Source organism: Parasteatoda tepidariorum, chromosome 4 (assembly GCF_982258835.1).
Source record: "Parasteatoda tepidariorum strain Cologne lab strain chromosome 4, Ptep-v5.0, whole genome shotgun sequence".
NCBI lineage: Eukaryota > Metazoa > Arthropoda > Arachnida > Araneae > Theridiidae > Parasteatoda > Parasteatoda tepidariorum.
In genome coordinates, this window is record NC_141758.1 from 12,304,922 (window position 1) to 12,327,424 (window position 22,503).

General features: G+C 32.0%; 1 protein-coding gene across 1 annotated transcript; it reads left to right on the forward strand.

Moving 5' to 3' along the window:
- The first annotated feature begins 106 nt into the window (after nt 1–106).
- LOC139425746 (uncharacterized) lies at nt 107–5,526 on the forward strand. Its single transcript, XM_071181690.2, has 3 exons — nt 107–243; nt 4,179–4,361; nt 5,315–5,526. The coding sequence occupies exons 2-3, from the start codon at nt 4,196–4,198 to the stop codon at nt 5,392–5,394; spliced, it is 246 nt and encodes an 81-aa protein (XP_071037791.2). The 5' UTR covers nt 107–243; nt 4,179–4,195; the 3' UTR covers nt 5,395–5,526.
- The last annotated feature ends 16,977 nt before the right edge of the window (nt 5,527–22,503 follow it).

Consider the following 22,503-nt stretch of genomic DNA (forward strand, 5'->3'; position numbering starts at 1 on the left):
GAAATTATTGTTGCTTAGCAACCAAAATGATGTTTACTTATCAAATAGATATTATAAATAAGAGTCCACTTCATTAAAAATGAAATTCATTCTGTTGTAACTCACATCAATTTATTAATTGTTGTAAAAATGAACAGGAGCTACAGCTTCTACGGATAAAGTCAATTAATATAAGTTTCAGCGAATAATAATTAAAAAAAACTATTTCTCGGCGACTTCATCTTAGAAGTGCAAGGTTTACAAGTAATTAAAATTCTGCATATCTGACATTTTTTAAAAAAAAAAAGTTTGAAACAAAAAGTTCATAAAATGTTTTTATTTCTTTATAATATTTTAGTTCATTGCATAAAAATTTTATTCTTGAATAGTTGTGCATATTAACGGTTAAAACAGCAAATTTAAGTTATTTAAATGTATTCTAAAAACAAAACTGGGGCTCTAGTTTTTCGCTGAGTTAATAAGAAAATGTTTTACAAATGAAATCAAAATAGATTTTATTTTACTTTAGATTTTAGTTGACTTTTTTAATACTTTTTCCATACAAATTTATGAGTTGTTTTTCGTTTAAATCCTTTACAATATTTTTGCTTATGTTTACAAATAATATTTTTTTTCTTTTGAACGTCATCATAAATAAGGAATTCAAATTAACGGAATGATTAATTGGTAATATTGGATGACAATAATTATTAATATTTATTTTAAATATAATAAATTATTTTAATTATCGATAAATTATTAAGATTATCAAAAATTTTATATAATTTTATTTATTCAAAAAAAGGATTTTTTTTCTTTTTGAAGACAATGAAAGTTAATCAACGAGTGTATATTTTGTGCACTCAGCATTTCATTAACTTTCATATTTAAACAATTTGTTATTGTTTCCAGTGTAGCGACAAAATTGAATTTTGGAAAATATTTTATAACGTGTTAACATGTATAAGAAAATGAATATAAATATCTCCCCTAGTTTCAGGTTAATTAAAGGTCATGTTGATTAAAGATCAGGTTAATTAACCAGGTCAAACTAAAAAAACAAAAACATGCATATTAATTGCTAAATTTAACATTAAAAAAAATCATAAAATTCTTTATTAAATCATATTAAAATTCCAGTATTTTTTCTGGAATTAAAAATACTCAATTTGCTACATATAAATGTCTTTGATATTGATGCCATATTTAAATTTGAATTATTACGTTATAGATACTTAAAATATTACTACTTTATTCGCTACTTTTCAGTTATCGCGGTGCAAACGAAAATTTGCCAAAAATTGTAGACCTCCGCTAACTTTTTTTTCTCCAATTTTTTAAATTTATTTTTCTAAACACATAAAAATTTAAGAATATAAAAAAAAAATTAAAAAGAATAGTTTAATTTCTTTGCTTTCGGCAAACCAAAAAATTTCCTTTATTTTATATAGTTAATTGTATGCAAAAAATACTATTGATGAAAATTGTCCGAAATAGTAACTTTAACACTATTTTAAATGTGTCAATCTAAACTTAGTTTTATATGAAACTAGAAAACAAAATATTTTTTTTTACCAGTTTGGTGTTTCAAGAATTAATTCTACTTTTAATTTATATCTTAAAGTACGATAATTTAATATCATTATCATCATTATCATTACTTATGGAATTTTTTAGGTGTCAAGCCACTCTAGAGTATAAGTATTTTTTAAAAATTTTTTTCATTGGCACAATAGATAAATCAATGTTCGGAAAAGTCATCTGTTATGTAATGAGTTAACTGTGAAAATTTATTTATTTGAAGTATAATGTTGATATTTTGTTTTGTATTGCAAAATGATACAAAATTTACAGTAAAGTTTTCTTGATTGAATGTGCATGACCGAGCAGTTCTATCTTCAGTTTTCAATTTAAGATGAGCAGCAAAAATTTTTTATTATGTATATAGTATAGCAACAAAGGAAAGCAGAAATTTGTCAAAAACTAATTTTCTTAGATAGAGACATTTAAAAAATACTGCTAGAAAAATTGCACTTAACAAAACAAAACAAAAATCCTACGTATTTATGTAAAGATTGCAACTTTAAATAATAAAAAAAAGTTCGAAGTCAGTCGATGAAGAATTTCTCATTATGAAACTTATAGACTCAGACAAGGTAGTCTCTACCTCGAAGAAAGCGTTTTTAAAAAACATATTATGTTGCTACAGAAGAACTAAGAATGAGTAATTCCTGTACTTCGTTATATTTTCTACTCTTATTCCTTTGAGTATATTTATGACATTAAGACAATTTTGAATAATTAAGAAAGAACGAAAGGAAGACTGATTTTTACAAATTAAATGATCTAACCTCTTGAAAAGGTATGTCCTATTCATACAGCATTTGCAGAGCTGCCAACTTTCGACTTTTTGTGGGAAAATTTCTTTGACTGATGACAAAGTCTATGATTTGATGTACAATTCTTCGTTTACTGAATTTGATTTAAAGTTATTTTTCACAACACCACATGGAAATGATATAAATGTTTTTATAAAAGCCCTTTTGTATCATAGCCGTCGTTGTTAAGGATTTTAAATTGTTGAGAAAATTCTAAAAGATTTTGTTTTTGATTGTCTGTCACAGCGGTTCCCAAATTTTTTCGCAGTGGAACTTTAAATGATTTACCTTATGTCGGCAAAGCCTTGAGACTATATGAATAAATTTCATTAGGGATTGTTAACATATTAACTAACAAAAACTATTAATTATACTGAAATTATGTTCTGATTATTTCGTTAATATCTAGTGAATTAATGGCGAACGAAATTTTTTCATCTTATCGTTTTAACAAGAATAGTCTTAAAACTTGAGTTCATGTCAGACGGTTGAATTCTGAGGTCTAAAGCGGCATATAATCTGGTTCTTATTTTGATTTTAGTGTGTGAAAATAAATTAGCTAAAATATGGTTTCCGTTAAAATGAAAAACAAAAAAAAAAAAAAAGGAAAATAACCGTACAGAATGTTTAACACAGAAACATTCTTCATCATTGTTGGGTTTGGTTAATTTTTTCCGTTCATTTTACAAGAATGCATATCCTATTTCTAATTCATTCATTACATTGTTATTAGAAGAAAAAAAACATTGTTTTGGTTTTTTTTTCTTCAAAAACATTTTAATTAAATATATTTCATAAAAATATCGGAAATATTAAATAAACAATGAATTATTAATTCGATACAAATACAGTTATAGATTTTCATAAACTAGAAAATCATAACTGGTTTAAAAAAATAAAGTCCTAACACCATTTAGGAACTGTTGGTCAACCATATGTCTAGATAAAATATTTTGCAGAAAGGGTAGTTGGCAATAATAGCTTTTATTGTCCCATTTGTTTCACGCAACTCAGGTTTGACTGCTTTTTTTTCAATTACAATTTTATTTTTTTATTACATATTTTGATTTAAATAGAATTCTGGTGGTTTTTTGTGGGTAAAAAGCTAAGAAAAAAAAAGCAAAACTAAGCGAATTCTTGTTCTAGTCAGTTCGTAAACACCGCATAATAATTCGAAATCGTATCATAATAAAGAAAAATCAAGTTTTTCTAAAATTTCTCCTTTAATGTTAACATTTCAATTATTCCTTCTCCTGCTTGAAACTACTTTTTTCTTCAAGTTGCTACGATCAATGCTTTGCCGATACTTTAATTTTACTTTGAAATTATGCACTCGAAGCTAATATAGCTTTAAAATTTGAATAAATTAGAAGAATTTTGCCTGTAAGAGAATTTTGTTCAATAGTTATATATAAAAATGTATATTACATCAAAATTTTACATACTCAAGTGTAAAGTTGATATTAGTAAGTGATTGGAAAATCAAAGCAAAACGATAATTTATCGCAAAAAAGCAAATGAATGGAGATTTTAGTTTCCTTTTGGACCACCCATAGCGTAAAAGCAGGATACGATAAGGTCAGTAAGTTAAGTTAATATTAACCATAATTTGAATGTATAGTGACTCATCAGTTATATTCATTTACCAAAAGACGTCATATAACGTTCCCGGTCAGCAATGTGTTAGTCAGTAGGGAGTCGCAAAATAGCGAGAAACAAGCAAGCAAAACAATACTGCAGAAGGTAGTTGTTTCGGAAAAGCAAAGCAGTGAGTTTGTGAAGGTGGATCAACTATTAAATAAATAGTTTTTATTGTTTTAGGGGGACATTCTCAAACGATGTCTGTCACTAGACCCCGTCCAGTGATACCAGAAGATCTCCCAAAGCTTCTGCGGGACATCAGTTATGCAGTGATAAAGAACAAACCCAATGACATCATTTCATTTTTAGCTGACCATCTACAAGAACTTTGTATCGAAAGGGAAAGGAAGGAAAATGAACCTAGTGAGAACTTAAACTAATATTAATTTATTCACGCTTTATGCTCTAATCTATAGGCAGCACAGAAAAGTATTGAAATTTTTCTAAACTAATGTATCACTGTAAAAAAAACTTAAAAATTTTTTCGGAATATACTGCGCATGTGGTTTTCTAACACGATAATGAATATTTTGGAAACCCCTTTCAGTGATATTCAGAAACATTTCACAGTACTTTAACAGCGTATATTTTAATATCTTGCAGTTTCTATCTATTTCTTACAGCTTCGGATTTCTTATTTACTTTTTAAATATTCGGAAGCATTTCATTTATCATAAGGTATCCCATGATCGAATTATCATGTTTTATATACTATTTAATTAGAATTGAACAGATGCAGTGGAGTAAAATTAGTTTCTGAAATTTTTTACTGAGTAGAATAGATTAAAGAAAAAGAGAGAGACAGAAACTACAACGCAATTTTTTGCAAGGGGGAAAATGGCAATGTCTTACGTTCAAACTGATGTATTTCCCTGCTGCTTTAATAAGTTGAGCTGCTAGTTAAAATATTAAATTATAGTTTTCTTTTATTTCCTTAAATTGAATTTATGAAATTTATTCTTACCCATTTAAGTTGGTTTGACGTGTGAACACTTTGGACAAAAACCGCAATTCGTGTAATATGTATAAAAAAAAAACACTATTGACTATCAAAATTGACTATTAAAGAAACTATTTCGAATGCCGTTTTATAAATTTGTTCAACAAAAATTACATATTTTTTTGGGGGCATGAATAATTTTTACAAATGTATTATTCTATAAAATAATACTGTAAGTCCTGGTACCAAACTTAATATTTTTGTGGAAATTGCAGCCTAAACTGGAAAGGAGTTGCTATTTTTTCAAGTAATGTCTAGTTAGACATTATATAAACCACAATGTATGACTGATTTTATGTAACTTATTTTGTTGTAGAAAGTGATCGCAAGGTTGTTATAGATCGATCCGCTCTCTCTGTCTCCAAAAGAGAAGAAGATCACATTGATGAAGAATGAAAAGTGATGATTATAATCATGTAAACAATATTATGTTGTTTTTAATACTATAGTGAAACTGGTTAATATGCCTCTCTTGGATTGTATTAAAATTATTATTATTTTTTAATTTTGTAAAAGAGGAAAGAGTGAGCTCTGTTACACAATATTTACTACCATCAGTATTAAAATTTAATATTCACCTGCCTGTACTAGCTCCAACACTATTTGTCCATACAAGCTCCATGGAGTTATTTTTTCTTATAAGTTCATTATTCTTTAATAAAAGACATATCAGATTAAAAAGTGGAGTCATTTTTTCTTATAAGTTCATTATTCCTTAATAAAAGGCATATCAGACTAAAAAGGGGAGTCATTTTTTTCTTATAAGTTCATTATTCTTTAATAAAAGGCATATCAGATTAAAAAGGGGAGTCATTTTTTTCTTATAAGTTCATCATTCTTCAATAAAAGGCATATCAGATTAAAATGTAAATTTAGCTCATGACATTTTCCCATTCTTAAAAACACTGAATAAAAATAGTCTAAATTTGCAATTAAAGCAAAGATTAAATTTTTTTTACTCTATAAAAACCTTGTTCTTTAATCGGTTTCTTACCACTCTATTGTTTCGTCATGTAACTATATATTTCGTAACATTCATGAACGTGTAATACAGTTTTGAAAATCTGCCAAAACTTACAGAGAATTTTTTATTGAAAAATGACAGTTATTATTCCATATGTTTCCACTAAATACATGTCCTCACAATCCCGTCTCTTATCTATATACAAACTGTCACTAAAGACGTAAGTATCAAATTGACCCAAAACACAACGCTGTTCGCTGATTAAAAATTGAATTTGTGTAACTTGTACAGGTGCGAATTATAAAAATAAACATCTAACCACAAATAACTTTTATTTTAATGGCTGGATTTTCACTAAGTATCTATCACACTAATTAACAGGTGAACAGAAAACACAATTTGATGTAATAAGTAATGTAATTATGTTGCAAAATTATTATATGAGCTGCGATGGTTCAGGGGATAGAGCATTCACGTTCCAATGCGGCGAACCTGGTTCGAATCCCAGTCGATGCGAATTCCGCATCCGGCTTGCACCGACCACAGTGTTGACGTGAAATATCCTCAGTAGTAGGCGGATCATGGGTTAGAGTCCCTTGGCCGTCAGGCTAACAGTAGGAGATTCTCGTAGTCTTCCTCTCCATGTAACGCAAATCCGGGTTAGCTCCATCAAAAAGTCCTTCACGAAGGCAAATTTCTCCCAATATTCGATCAAGGAGTTCCCTTGTCTTCCGGATTGGGTTCAAAGTTACAAGGATAGGGAGTTGAACATTAGTAGTCGTATACTCATAAAACTGGGTCGGCTGTTTAACGACGGTTATAAAACATAAAATGTTTATATTATTTTCATATTTTTCTTAGAATAGAGTGATAAACTGATAAATAAGAATTTCATAAAGGATTAAAAATATGAAGAAAAAAATATTCGAAGCTTCAAAACAAAAGTATATATTATAAATATAAAATAATATGTTCTTCAACTGGAACAAGGAATAATAATTCGTTCTTTGTATTGAACGCACAAGCCAGCATAAATTTGTGTATTTATTTATATGTGATAATTAAATACAACATATATTTGCAGACGTGTGTGTTCAATTTAGGCTTATGTTGTTGTTGTTGTTCATTTACGTCGCACTAGAGCTGCACAATGGGCTATTGGCGACGGTCTAGGAAGCATGCCTGAGGGTGATCTGAAGACATGCCATCACAATTTTGATCCTCTGCAAAGGGGATGGCACCCCCGCTTCGGTAGCCCGACGACCTGCACGCGAAGTCGAACACTTTACGGTAGAACAGTTTAACGAGGACCAATACCGCACAGCCTCGGTCCCTACGCAGACTGATCCAAGTGGTCTCCCACCCGCACACTGACCGCAGCCAGTGATGCTTGACTTCGGTGATCTGCTGGGAACCGTGTCTTAACGATCAGTCCACTGCGGGTCCAATTTAGCCTTATAAACCTTTGTTAAAATGAAGCACAGATATTACAATACAGAGAAGGACAGCACGAAGATACATGCAGGACAGCAGCGGGACTCGAACCCGCTACCTCCACACTTTGAACAGCGCTTGGCGGTTAACACCGCTCGGCCAGAGAGACCCATAAATTTGAGTACCAATAATTAAAATAACACACTCTTCAGCCTGAAAGTAGCGGATTGGATTCCCACCGTAAACATGAATGATCTTTTTAATACCCTCCTATAACTGGGCTATCGAATCTTCAATTTGACTTGTGCTTATAAGACTTACTTTACAATAAATACGCAATACCCCCATATGCATGAGAACAACGAATAAATAAATTAGTTAGTTTTATGAAGAATCAAGTGATATAATTCAAAATATTTGTCTTGAATATTGAATAACTTTGTTTAAAAGTAATTGAACATCTATAAAGTTACATAATCATTCAATTTCAAAACTAAATGCATACAATTGTTTTAAAGTCAAAATATTTCTCTGATATTATAAATTTATATAATGAACCAAAAAGTTTACTAAAGTAAAACCAAAATTTCAAAAGTACTCCAATTAGCTCCTAGCATCTAAGTTAAATTGATTTTACTAGTTCATCTTTTGCGTGTTTTGAGAAAACTTGAGTTAAGAGATTCAAGGTTCAAAAAGCGATAGAAAAGATCCTAGTTTCAGGCCTCGAAATTTCGAAAAATAACAACACTTAAGCGTACTTTGCCATATTTTCTCGTTTATTTGCATTTATTTTTTCTTTCTTAAATATGTGATAAGGGGGTAAGAATTTTTTTTTCCCAGACCGTCGCCAATAGCCCATTTGATCGTTGACTATGTTGTTGACTATCGTTGACTATATGGTTTCACGACGTTTGATTATCAAAAAGGTCTGTGATAAACATTAAGATTCGTATTATTAATACAAATAATAGCAAATAAGCTTTTTTAAAAAAAATAATAAATAGATAAATTTAGAAGACAGGTAACCCAGAATGCAAAAATTCATCACGGAGAGATGACAACTTAGATTATTGCTGGAATCGCACCGGCTACCATCATGTTTTAGAGCATTTGGCAAATGGACAATATCTTCATAAGAAACTCATGCAGTGCATTAAAACATTGGTTCTTTTATTTCATTAAGACTTTAGTGTGCACTATTTTTTTTTAAGTGGAGGTTCTTCATTCTTTGTCATAGACGAACAATTAATTTCCAACTGTCAAAATGCAGCTAAATACCTATGTTGGTTATAAGAATATAATCACATTCTGTGGTAAAGAATATAGTAAGATTGTAGAATGGTTGTTGTTGGTTTACGTTGCTCCAAACAGCATAATGGGCTTTTGGCGACAGTCTTGGAAACATCCCTGAGGATTATACGAAGACATGTAATCAAAACTTTCATCCTCTACAGAAGATATGGCTCCCAGCGTCGGTTGCCTAACGACCAGAGCGTGAAGTCTAGCACTTCACGGTAGAACAGTTTAACAAGGATCGATGCCACAGACCCTTCGTCCCTTCTCAGCCAGCCTAATCAAAGAGCTTACCAACTAGCACACTGACGGTAGACAGTGTTGATTGACTTCGGTGTTCTACTGGGAATCGTTTCTTATCGATCTATCCACAGCAAGACGCTCATAATATGGTGTTACCACAGAACTTTAGCGTTTACTATTGAATTGTAACTGTAGCATGAATTGGAAACAAATTCTCAAGCTAACTTAAGCAAGGGTTTCCATATATATATATATATATATATATATATATATATATATATATATATATATATATATATATATATATATATATATATATATATATATATATATATATATATATATTGTTGTTGTTGTTGTTGTTAATTTACGTCGCACTAGAGCTGCACGATGGGCTATTGGCGACGGTCTGGGAAGCATCCCGGAGGATGATCCGAAGACATGCCATCGCAATTTTGATCCTCTGCGGAGGGGATGGCACCCCCGCTTCGGTAGCCCGACGACCTGCGCCCGAAGTCGAACACTTTACGGTAGCACAGTTTAACGAGGACCAATACCGCACACCCTCGGTCCCTAACGCAGGCTGATCCAAGTGGTCACCCACCCGCACACTGACCACAGCCAGTGATGCTTGACTTTGGTGATCTGCTGGGAACCGTGTCTTAATGATCAGTCCACTGCGGGACATTATATATATATATATATATATATATATATATATATATATATATATATATATATATATATATATATATATATATATATATATATATATATATATATATATATATATATATATATATGCGTGTGAGTGCGAATTCTGCATTCGGTTCTCAATTACCACGTTGCTGACGTAAAATATTGTCAGTGGTAGACGGATCATGAGTTAGAGTCCCCTTGCCATCTCGCTATTCATGTAAGGTTTTCATGGTTTTCCACTCTATGTAACGCAAATGCGCATTATTTCCATCAAAATGTCCTCCATAAAGTCGAGTTTGTTCCAAAACTTAACCAAGGAGTTATGTTGTCTTCTGTGTTGGCATTAAAACTACAAGTCTACGTAATTGCACATTGGTAGTCGTAAACTCAGAATTTGGTCGGTTATTCAATGCCTGTTATAAAATAAAATAAAAGGTTATAGAGGGATACAAACCCCCTACTCCATCCATGAATAGCGCTAGATCGAGAGGCGATACCACTCAACCAGGTAGATAGGTAGATATATTAATTTACGTCATACTAGAACTTCACGATGGGCTATACGTATTGGGTTTGGGAAACATCCTTGAGGATGATCCGGAAACAACATACTTACGTCACTTCCAGGTTTACAGGTAGAACACATTCACTCACCATCCATTCGCAGAACGCAATTTATACTTGAATATATTGTAGAAATATTTATTATAAAAACTAAGAGGACTTCGTGACCTCGACTGATTTAGCTTGCACCAGTCTCCCTTTTATACACAGGCAGTCTTCGGACAGCGGAATTTCGAAATCACGTCCTCTCGGACATGGGACCAACGCCTTAACAGTCTGGTTATCCCGGAAGCACTCAGCCAGGAATGTTTCTTAAATTGGATGTATCGAGCATATCTTGAGCTGGGCAGAAATAAGCAATAAAGGTATTTTAAAAAAATTTATGCCTTTAAGGTGAATATTAGTAACGGTCTTAAGAATAATTTTTGGCGTAATTAAGAACTTCGTGATTATCTGAAATGGATTTCGAATGTAAAATGTTTGCGGAAGATATAGTTAATTTCGTGAAGGTTCATCACACCTTTCCAAAATTTGTTGCCCTCAGTTCGAAGTGTCCAAGAGCTATTTTTCCATTGACAGGATATCTGCGGGCAATCGTTGTGAGTCAACTCGAAAACACCGAATTAGAAGTTCGGAATATTTTCAATTTGCTTCTAGATCACCAGAACTTGAACGACTGCTTTGAAGAATTTACCAGAGACATGGTGAAGGTAGTTTGTGAGCGCAGATTCAACGAGAAAGACCTGTTAACATTTTGCACTGTTTTGTCCAGGCTAGCTATTATGTCCCACAACTTCAACTTTAAAGAGTGTGTCCCGCATGCTGTGTCTGCCATTGAAAATGTCATGAATTATTTTTTAATTACTGGTGAATTAACTTACAAAGTTTGGCGAAAGTGGACGATTGTCTAGAAGATCTCGGTGCCATAGGGTAAAAATTTGAATTTTATTATAGCCACTGTTTTATTGATACTATAATTTAGATTTAAAAAGAAAAAAGATTTTGATTTGTTAAAAGACAGAGCTGTGTAAACTTGAAAAAAATGTATAAATAAAACCATTTCTTCATTTATGATTTCTTTTAAATTGGCTTTTTTATTGATCAAAATTATATAAGTTAAAAAATGGTCTATAAGTAATTTCATTAAATCATAAAAAATTAAGTACTTTAAAAAATGTTTATATATTTCATGCCAAACAAAAATAATAGTTCCAAATATTTTTTTAGCTTCTGATTCCAACATTAAAATACTGAAAATATTGTTAGAAAGAAGATTCATTATTTAAAAAAATTATTTGGGCGAGTTTCAATAATTCAAATTCATTTAAAAGAAAATGAGTCTGTTGTTGTTGTTGTTGTTGCTTATCCTCTAATTGTCTGACGAGGTCAGACAAGATCCAGTAAGTTGTTGACCCTCAAAAAGTCGATTACAAGAAGTGGAGAAGCATATAAGTCCTCCTTGGAAAGGCCCAAGCAGTCGAGGATATGTTCTGCTGAGACCTGCTGGGCTTCACATTTAGAGCAGACTGCATAAGTCTTTCTTCCTTTAAAGTACGAGAGACTGTTCGTGTGTCCGCTTGCCAGTCTGGAAATAGCTGTTTGAGATGCTCTATCACCTATATGAACAAGTGAAGAGCCCGGTTCCTTGGCCGCATACCAATGATGAGAGGGAGGGATCCTCCACTTTTTTGATAAATGGCTTTTGATTTTGGATTGATACTCAGAAAAGGTAAGGGCTGAGGACTTCTCTTCCAAATGAGTCTTCAAACAGTCAATTGATGTAATTAATACTCAAAAGAAGAAAATTATTCAAAAGCTTCTCTATTGTAGTAATGGACAGAAACATTAGAGTTTTGTATGCAGTCATTTGTAAGTATTATTCTAAATTATTTAGTTCGTTTCTAATTTTGTAATTGTTAATTGTGAAAAAATTAAAATAAAGTAAACATTATAAAAGTATTTTTCACGAAGAATAAGTAGGAGAAAAATGTGGGGCTCATCACTTTCGTTAGACAAGGAAGGATTTTCGGATTTTAGAATTTGAGCACTCTAGTTAGTCGTAGAGTGACCAAGTTTTAATTCACAATAAATTCTCTTTGCCAGTCATGTAGTAATAATTACTGCTTGTAACAGTTAGAAATAGATTGAAACTTTTGTCATCACTTGCTGAATTCCATTCAAATGTGAGCATTTTAAGTCTTAAAGTGAAAAAATTTTCGGCTGACAAAAAAATTTTATTGCACCTGTCAAAACCTGCATTGCCTGTAGGCACAAAGTTATAGTAGAAATTTGAGAGCTCTAATTAATTCAAAAGTGAATTAAATTTTGATTGCAAGCCTCCATCCTGAAAGACACAAAAGCGAATTAATAAAAACATACTAGAGGAAAGTGGAACAGATTTAGTCGTAAAGATATACTTGTTTTTTTTTTCTCAGCAACTTTTAATTAAAATAATAAGTTAGTTTTTATCCATCTTGGTGAAATGGGTTGAAACTAATAATTCAACTGTAGAAAAATTCAAGCAATTTATGAAAGTTCGAGATATTCGAATTTATTTATTCCGCTCTGATAAAACCGGGTATAATCACAAATGAAAAACCTTTTCTTACTTAAATATTTATTTACATATCAACAAATTAATATGACTATACTATATTTGAAACCTTACAGGATTTAACTAATCTAGGAACTTAACGTATTTGAACATGAACAGTTATTCCAATTAAACGGCTCCGTAATTTATTTTGAATTAAGTCTACTCGGAGCTAACAAGTATATATATATATTTTTTTACGATTTTAATATATGTTGCTGCATTTTGATGTATCATCAAATTACAGCGTTAGATCACAGCATCAAATGATTAACCTTAGCCATTATTTTTAAATTCCTTCACTCCTTTACCCTTAAGACTTCGGACTTACATCACTTTCTAAACGAACTTATACGACTTAGAAAAAAAAAACTGAACACTGATTGTCGTAAATGAAGTAAGTTGGTCAAAGTTAAAAGCAGAAATCTCCAATATAATTTTGATTAAGTTTCTCTACAATGGTACTGGCTTCAGGTATTTTTATATCGTAACATTGTTAGAAATTTCCCCAGAAAAATGGTTTAATTCACATTTTATTTGTTATTTTATCATATTTATCCAAAACAATCAAGCTTAAAAAAATACAGCATTCAACCAGTTAACTGTGAGAAAACCTGTTAATTGATTGTTTTTACCTATTACGTAAAAAAAAACAGCATTTTATTCGCGCCATCTAGGTCTACAGATAATGAGAATCAAGCACACGTTCTTCGAAAGCTGGAAACTCGTATTAATCATAAAGAGATTTTGACTTGAAGCATTGTGGATTTACCTGCTTAAGCCTAAATTGAGCATACAAGCCTGCAAATGTATGTAATTCCAATAAATAAAAAAAATTAATATTTTCCTGCTTCCATTCATGTTCGCCTGAATGAGGTCCGGCAATTAGTTGCGCTGCAAATCGTAAGATATGGTCCCCGTGCGTGGGGTTCAGAAGATAGACTTCCAATTAGGTAAACCAGGTTCCCCCTATAGTTAATGCAGGAGTTCCCTTGTCTTCTGGATGGGTTCACAATTACGAAGCTACAGAGTTGAACTATAATTGTCGTAAGCCCAACATTGGTGGGTTGTTCAATGACAGTTATGAAATAAAATAGGACATGGTTCCCAGTACATCATCGAAATCAAGCATCCCTTCCCGCGGGCAGTGAACGATCGACCTGATTTTCGATTTACGGCTACCAATGCTAAACTCCGTACAGCTTTGCAATTTTCGAACCCAAACCAGAAGACAAGGGAACTCCTGGATCAAGTACTGGGAGAAATTTTCTCTCGTGGAAGACTTTTTGATGGAACTAAAACGTATGGAGAGGAAAAACACATAAAGAGGAAAACCACGAAAACCTACAAATGTTAGACTGACGGTAAGGGGACCCTAACCCATCTACCACTGAGGATATTTTACATCAGCACTGAGGTCGGTGTGAGCCGGGTGCGGAATTCGTATCGATGATTCGGATGCAGTTCACCGCATTGGAAAGCTAACGCTCTATCCCCTCATCACAGCACTTTATATATATATATATATATATATATATATATATATATATATATATATATATATACAGTGAATTCGCGATAACTCGAATCTGATAGGACTGACCAAAAACTTCGACATATCGGAAGTTCGACTTACCGTTAGTTTCGGTTTTGGTCTTTCAAAATATTGTCGGATTATTTAATTAATGCTTATCAATTACAAATCCTCTAAATGCTTACAATATTTAAGATCATTTTTTGACAAGCCATTTACGATAAGACGGTTTGAAGCACTTAATGATATCCTGGTCCATCGGCTGCAACTTTGCTGTTGTGTTTGGCGGGAGAAACTGCAGGTTTGCTGCTTTCAAATTAGGTAGATCACTATGCGCTGTGCATTTATCCATAAAAAGTATCACTTATCTTTTTTTAGCGAAGAATTTACGATCCAATTTTCTTACATAGTCTTCAAATAAAAATAATGTCATCCAAAACTTTTTGTTAGACTTGTAATCCAAAGGATACGTTTTTACATTCTTGAAACATCGGGGATTTCGGTATTTTCCGATAACAAGTAAGGGCAATTTCTCTGTCCCAGACGCATTTCCTTCAACTAGGACAGTCTAACGTTCCTTGCTCATTTTATCCCCTGAGCATTTTTCATCCTTAAACATCATAGTCTTATTTGGAAGACATTTAAAAACTAAACCCATATCATCTATATTGAAAACATCATTTTAACTGTATCCTTGAAGTAAATTTGGTAACGTTTCATTTAACCACTGCTCACATACTTCAAGAGGGACAGCTTTAGCTCCTCCATGAAGAGTACGAAAGACATTGCGTGTGTTGCAAAGGAAGGGGCAAGATATCAGCTCCTAGGTTTTTTTTCTTGCTTTAAAAGATCCAAAAAAAATCGAGTTAAAGGGAGTAAAGTTCGAGTAATCGAGAATAATTAACATGAAATTGAAGATAAAAGGGTCGGGACCCCTTAAAAAAATCGAGTTATAGTAATATTCGAGTTATCGTACTTCGAGTTACAGCGAATTGACTGTATATACACACACAAAGCGAAGAGTATAAGAACGGAAGGAAAAAGAGAAAGTATTAATGTATAAGAAAGTATAATATATTTAAGAAATACAAAATGTATACGAGTATACCACATACAATTCATATTATAATTAAAAAGCTTACTTAAAAACATTTAAAAAGCATTCTTTACGAGAATTAAATAGTTTTTACTTAAAAAAAGTCCTTAATCGTTTTTCGTTCTACGTAACTTAGGCGCTTTTCTCTAGTAATGTTTCGCCTTTTTTAGGGATAACAGGAAGGCTGGTGTCGCCTCTTTTTCTGGTTCTACATATTCCATAGTACATTCGATAGCTTTTAGTCCATCTGTATGAGAGATTTTTTATATGTTGATTTTAATAATCACTGTCTTCAACATCTTCGCTAGATTCAGTATCATTATTGACGATATTAACGATAATTTCACCAGACCAACTTGTTGGATTTTCATTTTCTGAGTGTTTGGAAGATAAAATTCAGATTTATTTTTCAGCGGTTTTTTTTTAAAAATAAACTAGAACAAAAAAAATCTTTGAAATATTTGATAGCTCGGTTAAAGCGGAAACTCGGATAACCGGGGCTCGGATAATCTGGACTCTACTGTATGTATGTATATATATATATATATATATATATATATATATATATATATATATATATATATATATATATATATATATATATATATATATATATATATATATATATATATATATATTGAATCAGCTTCTGTCAAATCAAATAACATTCGCTTCCCAATTAGGCCACACAGATTCGAAGTGACTGGCTGATAAAAATTCTGCTCCCGGCTCATACGGACCACAGTGCTGACATAAAATATCCATAGAGGTAGATACCCCTTGCTGTTGGGCTAACCAAGGGAAGTTTTCGGGGGCTTTGCTCTCCATGCGACGTAAATTCTGATTAGTTCTATCAAAAATCTTTTCTGATATTAAAATTTCTCTCGATACTTGATCCAGCAGTTCCCTTTCTTCTGCGTTAGGCTCAAAATTACAATGCTATGGAGTTTGACAAGGATTGTCGTTAACTCAGAATTGCGTCGGTTGTTCAAAACCGGTTTATTGTGAACAACTGAAAACAGCACACACGAAAAAAGCATTCGTTTTGATAATTTAAAACATTTATTTTTCTGTTAACTTGAATGACAATTATCTCGTTATTTTTACTTATTTTTTAAAGTTATAATAGCAGCCTGATTTCCATTGCATGTAAAGCTTTAGCACACTCCAGCATTAAGTTAGAAAAGTACTCAAAATTAAAGGCTCAAAGAAAAAAAAAGAAAAACAAGAAACTTATTACATTTAAAATAAATTCAAAATAGCGGGAGTCGATATCTCTCGAGGATATAAAATTATTGTGAGAAAATTTCAGAATGAAGCGTTGATGGACTTATATTTTGGATGTAACTTAAAATGTTTATTTGTTAAACGCGTATTTTTAGCTACGTCCAAATTAAAAAGCTAACCGACGATTTTTTGTTATGTCTAGCTTATTTAACACTCAGTTTGTGTTATATCCATCTTTTTTAAATTGATGTTTTAAGCTGCGTCGATTTTTTTTAACGCTCCTTATAAATTATATATGTTCTTCAAAATGCGGATTTCAATCTATGTCCTTTATTAAGCGCTCATTTTGAGCTATGTCCAAAAAAAAAAAAAGATCACTAGTGATAGATGTTTTAATATTGAATTTAAAAAAATCTATCGCCTGTGAACGTTATTAATATTTAAATTAAAATTATTATTTAATTTTTTTATATTTAAATTTAAAATAATTCACCAGTAAAAAATGAAACTCCTATAAATGAAAAAAAAAATAGACAGGCATTCTTGCAGCAGTACGTAATGAGGCTCAAGAAAATAATGAAGGTAGGATCTCGAAGGTAAGGTTTCTAGATTTTATTTTTATAACCGTCGTTGAACAGCCGGCCCAATTTTTGGGTTTACGACTACTAATGCTTGACTCCGTAGCCTTGTAATTTTGAACCCAATCCGGAAGACAAGGGAACTCCTGGATCAAGTATTGGGAAAATTTTGCCTTCGTGGAGGACTTTTTGATGGAACTAACCCGCATTTGCGTTACATGGAGATTAAGACCACGAGGACCTCCCAAGGTTAGCCTTACGGCAAGGGGACTCTAACCCATGATCCGTCTACCACTGAGGATATTTTACGTCAGCACTGTGGTCGGTGCAAGCCGGATGCGGAATTCGTATCGACCAGCTATTGCCGGGATCGCAACCCGGTTCACCTCATTGAAAGGCGAACACTCTATCCCCTGAGCCATCGCGGCTCTAAGAATTCTAGATTGAAGACATTGTTGTGACGTACCTGGTCAATACTGTGCCCGAGTCCGATTTTTCTTTCCATATAAGCTGAGTGCATTTTAAGGAGATAAAGGCGCTCAGAACAAAAAAATTGTAATTAAAATGTTCCTTGCGAACAAATTTTAATTTTTTGAATTTAATTTTTACCAAAATGCTCTGTTTACGGGCATTTCAATAAATTTAAGTAGGTAACCGTATAACTAGGTATTAATTTTTTATTTTTTCAAAAAAATTTCTTCAAAAAACAAGGTACAACATGTTTCTTCAATTATTGAAGAAATAAATTGGGATATTAAATTAAGAATTCAAGAAAACATATCGAAAATTATCTAAAACTTTTTTTAATAACAATATAACAAAAACTTGTGAACAAGAAACAGTTTTGAGAACATTGAAAAACTCCAATACGAGAAAAAGCAATTTTGTCAGAATTTTGCAGAACTACATATTGATGTATGGACCTTTACAAATTCACAATCTCATAACTCGTTAAGAAAAGCTCTGATTTAAACACTGTTTGTATCCTATTGCTTAATAAAGTGCACCTTTTTCAATGTTTCAAAAACCAAATAATGGATTTTTGAAGGCTTTTTCTCATTTTAAACATCCAGTGCCAACATCGAGAATCGAATCCCAGTTCTTCACGATGATAGCTCAGTGTTATTAACCTCTGAACCATAGAGGCTCAAAAAGTATCAAATTTAAAATTAGTTTTGTTTATTGTATGTGCAATATGCTTCTACTCCATTTAAAAAGTGTATTTTCAAAACTGTGTTTTTTACAGTTGCAGACCACCTAAGTCAAGCATCACTGGCTGCTGTCAGTGTGCGGGTGGGTGACCACTTGGATCAGTCTGCGTAGGGACCGAGGGTGTGTGGTATTGGTCCTCGTTAAACAGTTCTACCGTAAAGTGCTCGACTTCGCGTGCAGATCGTTGGGCTACCGAAGCGGGGGTGCCATCCCCTCTGCGGAGGATCAAAATTGTGACGGCTTGCCTGGGGATCATCCTCAGGCTTGTTTCCCAGACCGTCGCCAATAGTCCATTGTGCAGCTCTAGTGTGACGTAAATGAACAAGAACAACAACTACAGTTGCAGACATGATCCGACTTTCCTTCGATTATTTGAGTCATAGGTTTTATTAGACCCTTTGCACTCGAGAATCTTCGGATGCAACCACTAAAAGTTTACTTAATAAAACTTACAATACAAAAATTAGAAACTAGTAAATAAAGTGATCAGCTAAACATTAGGGCCGTTATAGCCTGGTCGGTAGGGCACTGGGCCCATGTCCGAGAGTTCGTGGGTTCGAACCCCACCGGCCGAAGACTCCCCGTGTAGTAAAGTGACTGATGGACGTTAAATCTGTCGAGTCGCAAAAGTCCTCCATGTTCCCATAACAAATCAATACCTCTAGGGATACTGGATTGGAGATCGATCGTTCTCTGCTTCAGGTCGAAATTACGATCTGTGGATGAATGAATGGATGTATGAATTGGTCCGCCCTATAAACGGGTGCGACGTATGGTGTGGCAGAAGTCGAATTCTTGGCCATGGATGGCGCCACTGGAAAACAAGAACAATCGCACCCCCTCTGCCTAAACAGGCATACGTCAACAACAACAACAAACATCTAAACATTAAGATGAAAAGATTATAACATTTAAAAAGGTAGGTATAGTTTTTAGATGACAATGGGCTTGAGAGGAGCCCCTTCGGATGCAAATGGTTAAAAGAGTTTATAGTTTTTTAGTTAATTAAAATATGTAAATAATTGTTAGTTTTAAGGAAATTAGGATTAAAAGAATAGACATGTTTAGAAATGAAGCTTTTCAAGTGCTTTTTTTAACCCCGAAAATTTTAAATAAATGAAAATCACTCTAGAATAGTCTGAGCCTGGATTTGAATGATTCGTGGATTAAAAGACAATTGAGACATTCTTGATGCATGTATGAAAGATTGAAATTCGTTTTAATATGACGGTGAATTGATAGTTATTTAGTATTACCGAAATAATGTACGTAACACCTTCTTTTTTATAATTTTTTTTAAAATCAAGATGGAAATTAACATAAGAATGAAAATACCCTATTCTAAAAATTAAAAAAAAAAGACTTGCTAAGAAAGTGATCTTTATCTTAAAAAATATCATTATACAACCTAAATGGCCAACTGCTCAAAGTGCGGTACACCATTTACATAGTAAATCATTTACGTTGTAAATCATTTGTGTGGTTTCCACCTTTATTGCTTTTATCGACCCCATACCTCATATATATATATTTTTTAATAATGCTATATTTCTTTGGAGATATCAACTAGGGAAGGATATACAAATCGTGGTTTTGCACTCATCCCCAAGTTAACCAATATGAGCAATCACTTCAATTTTTAGAAAGTCATAACAGGATGTTAACATAAATTACACTGATAAACAAATTTTAAAAAGTTGCTGATTTCTTTGTATCCAAAGACAATTAATATGTGCTGATTCAAAATAAGCAATCTATTTATCTCAGCCATCCACCATTGTTCAAATATTCAACCATTTATATTTCGTTTGAGTTATTTACTGTTTTATTGAGAAATCATGAACATATGTTACCGCGAATGATCGAATTCCAGCGAATGTCGATGAAAGTCAACATTCGCATAGTCGCTGTGGTAAATGTCAGAAACTTTTGCTATATCCGATTTGATATTAATTTATTCGTTGATATCATTATATTTACTCGATAGTTTTTTTAACTGCTGAGGATAGATTAGGAGAAACATCAGTGTTTGGAGTACGGTTAAATGCAGACTGGGTAGTGCTACTTGACATCAAAAGGTGTTGGTAGGGACTAATATAGGGTATAAATATCTATGCCTTTACATCTATGGGTGTTGGGTATACCGGACAGTGGCACTTAGTCTAGTATATATTCCGGACATTTACCAAAGTGACAATGTGATTGTCAACATACACCGGTGGTAGTTAACAACCACAGATTTCGGTCATTCACAATAACACGTATATTAGCTAAGAAAACAGTATATATATATATATATTCTATTTACATATTATTACCTATATTCGGTAAAGAAATATTTAGTTTAAAATACATTAGACACAAATTTCATTCGCGCTGAAAGTTCTTCATTAATCTAAAGTATACTTTGGTGTAGAACGCATCTTAAACGTCCTTCTAGTAGCAAATGTTGACCGCAAAAAAAGAACATTGGAGAAAACACCGAAAAGCACCTGAAAGAAGCTCTAGAAGGGAAAAAAAACACAGGAAGGAACCCGAAGAAAAAAACCCAACCTTTTGAAAAATAAAAGCGCCAGAAATTTTTTTTTGAAACAATTATACGTGTTTTCATCCAATTTGGTTTGGGCTTTTGAGCGAATAAAGCCCGAATTTCAAGTAATTTAATATTTATTCTAATAAAATTAGATGTTTGAAAAAAAATAGCGGAAGTACTAGAATTAATTTAAAATTCATAAAGGAAATTTTACAGTTTTAAAAATTTCTATGGACTTTATTTTAGGACTCTTATAGCAATTAGTACATTAATTCTGTTGTGATAATGTTTTATATCAGAGTGTGGTTTTTTATTTTTGAAAAAATTGCATTAAAATAAAAAATTTTGTAATTTTTGTCAATATTTTAACTTATTCCAAAATTAACCTCCTAAGAAAATATTGTTAATTGATACATTGTTCATAATAATACTATTAAGTATATTTTATAATTGTATTATGCACGTTTAAAAAGTATCTATTTACAATTAAATAAATATTTAATAATATTGAATTTATAGTTAACAGTCGAAATCAAATTGGTCATTAAATTCATGCAATTGATTAAGCAGTGCTTTTTTCCAGTAATCTTTTTCTTAGGATTTTTTCGTACACCTTTTTCCCCCATCACTTTTTTCTGTGGTTCTAGCATAAAATGTCACTCATTGCTAAGAAATTCTCAAACTTTTAGTGTCGGTGGCGAAAATTTGTAGCCAATGCAAGCAAGTTACATTAAATTTAATAAATTTGAGCAATATTTCATTAAAATTATAAAAATTTAAACAGTATCAGTTTAAAATTAAGGAGTTTAAATAGTTTTCCATTAAAATTAATAATATGTAAACAGTATTTTATTAAAATTACTAAAGTATATACAGTATTCTAGGAAAACTCAACAGCTTTTCATGACAATGTTTGACAATATTTTAAGAACCTAACGTCATAACGGTTCTCAGATTTAAAATCAGCATAATAAGGCTGCATTAGAAAAGGTAAATACCATATTAGATATCTATAGCTTGTTTGCCATTGTTATACTTTTTTTGTTATAAATATTTGCATGTTTTTTGTTATATTTTTTGTTAGAATTTATTTAAAAAAACATATTTAGCCACTTTTTTTTCCAAATGTTTTTCCAATGAACTTAAAATCATTAATTCGACACTTGAACCGAATAAACTTAAAATACTTTTGATAATAACATTCTTTTACGAACGTTTAACGGCTAAAAAAAGAAGTTTTACCGAAGAAAATATCATTAACATTTAAAGCGAATTTATAATCTTCACACGCAAGCTATTTGTTGTTAATTATTCAAGCAATTGTTTCCACGTTTAAGAAATTATCCAAATAAAATACTTTCTAGAAATAGCAATGTATCTCAAAACTGTGACGTCACTGACGTTCTGCTCAAGTGGGCGGAACGAAATCGATGTTCCAGTCAGATGTAGAGAGCGTGACCAATCACAGCCCTCCTTTTGTCACACGTGATGTTCTTTATTTATAATGATTAAAAGCCCTTTCGCTGATGGCAACA